Source organism: Buceros rhinoceros, unplaced genomic scaffold (genome assembly GCF_000710305.1).
Source record: "Buceros rhinoceros silvestris isolate BGI_N320 unplaced genomic scaffold, ASM71030v1 scaffold1644, whole genome shotgun sequence".
Classification (NCBI taxonomy): domain Eukaryota; kingdom Metazoa; phylum Chordata; class Aves; order Bucerotiformes; family Bucerotidae; genus Buceros; species Buceros rhinoceros.
The window spans coordinates 72,212-79,408 of NW_010408598.1; the positions used below are offsets into that span (position 1 = coordinate 72,212).

The window sequence follows — 7,197 nt, forward strand, 5'->3', positions numbered from 1 at the left end:
CCTACATAGTTCTGAAAGTGGTTGTCTAAAAATTGTAATACAGCAAGTAAAACACCCAATTATTTGCTTTTCAGTGTCATCTTCATATTGCGTGTTCTATAAGCACAGCAGACTTATTTTTTGCCTTTACGTTTTCAACAAAGTTTTAGATACATTTACATAAAATCTGAAACTCATTCTTTTCACTGTTAGCAAAGAAAGTTTGAAGACACCCAGGGTAGCCAGGAAAAACTAACAAATATGGAACGGAAGCAAATTAATAAAATCGTTAAATTTTCCCCACTGTCTTTGTACCTAACAACGCTGTTTCTTCTAGGTGGCAAAAGCCTGACTTTGATTCCAGCAAAGAGCAGTATCACAGCAATAACCAATTTCAGGCCATTTTCAGCATCCCAACCGTATCCTTGAAAAGGACAAGCAAAGGAAAAGGACTGTGCAAATATGCTGCAGTGTATTTCTTCAGGAGCTTGCTCACTCTCAACCTCACTGGCAAAGGGAAGTCTTAAAACGAAGGGGCAAAAATCCTTGCCTCTGCTGCCTCATGGAGAAACAGGACCTTCTCCCCTCCATTCCAGACTGTGGGGGCTCAGCTGAGAAGCCAAGGATGCACGAAGAGCAGGCCCAGGAACACACTGCAGAGCAGACAGGTGAAAAACAGATGACATGCTGTTGCTAGATGGGAAGAGATCACCTTCTTTTGCCTCCCTCAGTTACACAAGGGAAAAATTTAGGGTAGCTTGAATCTCATCAGACAGGGATACAGAACCATTGACTGAAATGTGTTACCTGTCTAGCATCTCTGCTGTGCAGTTTACACTAACTAAGGTCCTGAGTGCATTTTAATGTCAATGGGCAAATGCCTGTCAAACGTCACGTGGACTAAAGTTTTAAATGAAGATTTCGCATTACAACATTATCATCTGTGTGCAAAACCCCTCCGCCTTATGAAGCTGGGTTAGAATTACAGAGTTCTCCGGAAAGCCAAGAGGCCAGTGCTCAGGTGTGGCACAACTGAACCCCTGTCCTATCCCTCAGTCCAGCCTCACTCTCGGCTGTGGGAAGTGTCTGTCAAGAGTTTCACAGCTGCTCTAGGGGATTATCTGACTTGCTGTTAAGCTCTGATTTTAAGTTTACGCAGAGAAAAATTAGCCTCATCTGTAAGAGCGTTCTGACAAAAGGTTTTGTGTGTGTCAGGCTCAAAGGCGTAGTCATCTTTCCTCTTCTGGAAAAGGATTAAGTCAACACCGTGAAAGCTAGAATAACAAAAGAACAAGACCAGATTTGAAGTATCTCATAGAAACTAAATGGCAATTCTTCAAGTCATAGCCTGCAAAAGGCACCTTTCTGCCATTCAGTCAAAACAGGGGGCTTGCATGGGTTTTAAAACATTAACCAGTTCATATTCTCCACCCAGAACTGGAGCTTTAAACCTGAAAGGCACAAGACACATCTGACCAACAGTTTTCAGTTTAAGGCACAAATGACAAACCACACCATCTCAAAGTATAAGAAAAGCTTTACAAGCACTACCAAGAGGCAGAAAAATCGAGGGGGTTTTTTTTGTAACTATCGTTTGCTAAAGCAGCTTGTCTGGAACGGGAGTAGTCACCAGACTAGACCAGCACATGTGCTGGCTCTGGAATCTGTGCCGCTCTCAAGGAACTCGCAAATCCACCCATTACCAGCTGACTAGATGTAACCAGTTGCACAAATATGAACATCCGGTCACATAACCAGACACATTCCTCCTTCTTTATACCAGACCTAGCTGTTTTCCCAACTGCAAAAATATTGGGTTTCATTTACAGGTCTAATGAAAAAATAATCCTTTCTGATTCCTTTTTTTTCCCCTCTGAATTAGGAAGCCTGATCAACTCATTTTGCAGCGGTGCAGTCACTAGAAGAGATGCAGGTAGGAAAGCATCCCCGGCAGCGAGTTACAGGCGAGGCTGAAAGCAAGTAATTCTCACTAGATGTCTGTGAAACCCCATCCTTCATTAGTCATGCAGCGGAGAGACAGGGCAGCACAGAGTTTTTGATCCTTCCAGATCCTTCCAGCTGTCTCGTCCTACTTGTATTATGAGACATCAGTTATCTCTACCTTCTCCACAAAATTCCAACCCCCTGCCTCCCCATACATCCCTTATAAGAAAATTAGCAGTTCTTATCTAGAGTGATTATAATAGTAAATGGAATCATCAAGTCCGTGTATTACAACAACATGGGAGAAAGAATATAGACCACAGTCTACTCATTTCTGTGAAAACATCGGAGAAAGCTTCCACAGTCTGGATTAGGACACACGCCCACCGCCCTTTAGCAACTCCAAAGTGAACTCGCTGGCCATAGTTTGGAAGAGCAAAGAGGAAAGATGAGACCAGACTCTGCCAATTTGTCAGTTATGCGTAAGCTCGAGATTGGTTCACCCTGATGTGAAGGAAGTTGGTCAAAGGCGACAGGACAAGACTTTGCCTCAGCAGAGGTTAGGGAACGCTGAACTAAGACAATCCCCAGCTGCTGGGCTTTGATGGGGTGCACTCAAGGGTGTTGAGGGAGCCAGCTAGAAAATTGCAAGGACGCTTTTGGTAATCTTTGAGAGGTTGTGGTGATTGAGGAATGGTCTTAAGGACTAGAAGAGAGGAAATACTCCTTCTGTCTTCGAGGAAGGCAAGAGGGGTAATTCAGGGATCTACAGGCTGTCAGCCTCACCTTGATCCCTGCAAAGGTGATGGAGCAAATCCTCACAGAAGCCCTTTCCTACCAAATTACATAGATTAGGTGAAGGTGATTTGGAATAGTCAGCGTGAATTTATGAAGGAGAAATAAGCTACTCTTGGTGAGATGACCATCTCACTGGGTTAGGGGAGCAGTGGATGCTGTTAACTGAGGCTTTAATAAAGCTTTTGACTGTCTCTTACAACACCCTTACAATGAAGTAGGGGCATTATAAGGAGACAAGAGAGGCAGAAATCTGGCTGCACGGCTGCACTCAGAGGGTTATGAGTCCAGCTGGAGGCCAGTCAGCATTGGGGGATTGATACTGGTGCAAGCATTGCTTAACATCTCCATTACTGTTAATGGGACAGAGTGCACTCTCAGCAAGTCTGCAGAGGACACGTAACCGAGAGGAGTACCGTATGTGCGTACTGCCACCCAGAGGGACCCCCGCAGGGTAGAGAGATGGGCCAGCAGGTACCTCAGCAAGTTCAACAGAGGGAAATGCCAATCCTGTACCTGGGCAGGACTAACACCAGGCATCAGCACTGGCTGGGGGCCAACCAAGTGGAAAGCAACTCTGAAAAGATGGACCTTGGGGTTCTGGTGAACACCAAGCTGACCATGAGCCAGCAATGTGCATTTACAGCACAGAAGACCAACAGCTTCCAGGGCTGCATTAGCAAAAGTGTTGCCAGCAGGCTGAGGGAGGTGATCCTTCCCCTCTGCTCAGCCATGGTGAGGTACACCCGGAATGCTGCATCCAGGGCTGGGCTCTCCAGTATTCCACAGACATGGACAATACCGGAGAGAGTCCAGTGAAGGACAACAAAGTCAACGAATGGACTGGAGCACCTGTCATGTGAGGAGAGGCTGAGACGGGAGGAGAGAAGGCTCAGGAGGATTTTATCCATGTGTATAAATACCCGGTGGGAGGGAATAAAGGGGACAGAAACTGCCTTCTCACTGGTGTCCAGTGATGGGACTAGAGGCAACAGGCTCTAACTGGAATACAAGAAATGTTAAAAACCCCAAGAACTTCTTCAGGCGAGGGCATTCAAACACTGTTCCAGAGAATATGTTGAGTCTCTGTCCTTGGAGACATTCGAAACTCAACTTGACATGGCCTTGAATTGACACTGCTTTGTACAGAGGACTGGACTAGAAGATCTCCAGAGGTCCCTTCCAAACTGAATGATTCTGTGATTAAATTTGATAGAAAACAAGTAAAGACCTGTTAATTCAATTCTTGGATACAGGAAGACTGCTCTGTTAATAGATGGAATCTGTCTGAAGGCCATGTAGCATAGCATACATTCATATTTGGCTCATTCTATGCAGGTGGTCAAGAAAGTAAATTTAGCATAGGAAACCAGTCCTAAATATTTATGCTAATTGCTGAACAAACATAAAGGAGAAGTGACTGATCTGCAGCTACTTCTGGAATGTGTTCAGTGCAGTCTGAGGGGGAAGCTGAACCCAAGCACACCCACCAAGTCTGAGCTGCGTTAACTAGCTAACACTTAGACAACTGTTCTGGATTTATGTGAAATACTATCCACATCCATTTTAGAAGTCTCTGGATAACTTCTTGGTTGAGTACCAAAACAACGTTTGTTCAACTGGGCATACTTCCTTTACAGCTCAAGTTGAACAAAAAAATTAGGGACGAGACCTTGAGTAGAAAGAACTCACAGGAATACCTCATTTACAAGGAATTAATATCCTTGCTTTATGGGCTAACACATCTACTTAAATAAACAAGACTATTATATGGGCGTAAATAAGAGCTGTATTTAAATTTCATCGAAAAAAGCCTCATTTAAAGGTAATTGACTTGATTAGGAGCTAAAAAAACCTGGGCCTCTAGCTTAGAAATGTCTTCCTTGAACTTTTATTACTAAGCTAATAAAAACCACATCAAGTCATCAGAAGACTAAATTGACCTTCTAAATCAACATGTTAGTAATTAGACAAACCTTATGAGTTACCCAGTTAGTTACTAATCAATATCATTTATACAGCTGCAAACCCCTGATCTCTCAGCATGTCTCTCTCTGCCATTTCCTTCTCTCTAATCACCAATGAAGCAGAACTTCACTCCTCGCCACAGACAAGTTTCTTGCTGTGCACCTAGATGACGGGTCAGGATGGGTGAACGCTGTAGCTAAATGTGTTTATGTAGGCATGTAAGGGAAAGTCTAAAGCACAGTAATCTCAGGAATTAATGGCAATAAAACCTAACTTCAAATCTGATAACCAAGACCAACTTTACAGACAGACCAGCTGTCACAGAACAGCCTACCAAGGAGAAGCATCCCGTACGCCACTTAACTCTAAATTACTATTTTACAATCGTACGTTTGCTTTAACGTCCTGTACGTAAGCGGCTACAGCAACTGCCCATAGCAACGGTGCCTAGCAAGAACGAAGTACCAGACTGGCAGTGGGAAGGAGAGATGTGATAGCTGCCCACAAAGGGAGACTGGCATTAACCTGTGGTGGTACTGAGGACCAACCACTGAATCCTTCCAGCCCGCCAGCCTGAGTACAGGACCGGCACACTGCGTGGCCAGTGAAGTTGCTTGCCAGAGAACTTGAGTACAGGTTGAGACAATTATACTGATCATCGGTGCTCAAATGGGACGAGGTCATTCTGTTTCCATTTAAATATAAAAGCAAAAGCTTCATGGTCACATACCTCATTGCAACATTGCTGCCATCAATAACTACTGGTCTCAGGTTGTCACCATCCTCTGTCACATCCTCCTGCAGTGGAGACTCTGACCTCTGAGACTCTACAGAAGACGCTTCACGTATTACACTAGTGTTAGCATTAGTTACAGTCTGATCAGTCTCAGTTTTATTCCCAAGTTTGACAAGTTCTCCCAAAATATCATTTATTAAAGCATCAGTACCAAGTTTATTTAGTACAAGTTGAACCTGCTCTTCAGAGTAACCCAACTTAAGTGCAAACTCCAGTTTGGTTTGATATTCTTTTACCACATCAGGGGGCTTTTTGACTTCCTTAGGTACCATCTGAGCCTCTTCTATCCTAAAGTCTTGCAAGATCTCATTTCTCTTTAGTATATGAGGCTCTAAGCAAGGAGATCGGCACAGCTGTCGGTGAGTCTTAGGCAATAAATGTGATTCTGATGCAGAATTATTCAGTCTCTCTGAATCATTATCAGAATTTGTGCTTTCTTCAGAGTCACAGCTGGAGCTTCCAGAAGTCTCTTCAGATGCCTCCTTATCTACATCTTCTTTCCTAGAATTAACCTTATCCATCGTTGGCTTCTCCGCCATTGACCAAGGTACAATTGCATTTATCTGTGTGCCAGTGCTCCCCACATAAAGGTGGCCTAAGTCATGCCCCAGATGATCCTTCAAGCCCATGAAGCTGCTGCATGTACTTGACTCCACTTTGCTGTTTTTCTTGTATTCCTGAATATAAAGTGTTCCGTATTCCTAGAGAGAGAACAAAAACATTGCAACTGGTTACACATATTACTTGTTTAGTATTTTCTTGCTGCTTGCTGGGAACAGCATTTATTCTCGCCCAGCAGAGAAATACAATTTTTTTGGCTTTTTTTAAGCATGGAAAAGTTCTTTGAGGAAAAACTTTTCCTAAGGAACATCCATAGCTAAGAGGATCTTCTGATCATCTTTTTTTGAGTGTATCCAATGCTTTTACTTAAACATTTCTGGAAAGAACAGGAAACCAAACACTGCAAGTTTACCCACTGTAACACAGAGACAGAAGTCTTTTCGTTATTAGAAGGAACTGAGATTTTTCCTTTTGTTGTTACAATACTGTGTTAAGCCAGAAGAAATAATATGCAGCTATAAAATACAAGTCCCAGAAAAGCTTTTTAAACTAAATTCCTTAAACTCTCTATTGAATAGGAAGAAATTAGCACAGTACTAGATCATCTGGCTTATAGGCAAATGAGACATCATAACACATAAAATGAATTAGCAACAGAAAACATGATTAAATAAAAACTTATTGGCCCTAAAAGACACTATCAGTTCGACTGAATACACTCCAACTATTTCTGAATTCCCTTACAAAGTGATAATTAAGTCAAGAAAGACTAATTGGTCTCAACAGCGTGCTGCACTACTAACAGATACAGCATTTAGGCACATGGATTGATCTAACGGCCAATAAAGCCAATGGAAGCCTTTGCCCCGATTGCAACAGACCATTCGTCAAGCCAACAAGGCAAAAAAATCAAAAGCTGGTTTCAGCTCTGGATTAGACTTGTGCAAGGCTTTTGCAGAATCAAAACTATATATAGATAGAACTCATGTAGAAAGAATGGAAGAAGAGAAGTTGCAGTTTTCTGGGCTTCATAAGCTTACCACATCAGTTTTCCTGGAATTTTGCATAACAGTGGTTCTACAGAAGTTAGCTACCCCTGTCTTCACAAGGATTACCTCCATGATCTACCCTGAAAGGCAGATTGCTACCTCTTT

At 42.9% G+C, this 7,197-nt stretch overlaps 1 protein-coding gene across 1 annotated transcript in view; it reads right to left on the reverse strand.

Moving 5' to 3' along the window:
• The window catches only part of ZC3H12C (zinc finger CCCH-type containing 12C), a 24,205-nt gene that overhangs the window by 12,429 nt on the left and 4,579 nt on the right, over positions 1–7,197 (reverse strand). Inside the window, exon 2 of the mRNA XM_010134904.1 lies at positions 5,417–6,183. Within this exon, the coding sequence (XP_010133206.1) occupies positions 5,417–6,183 (767 nt within the window). The remainder of the gene's footprint in view (positions 1–5,416; positions 6,184–7,197) is intronic.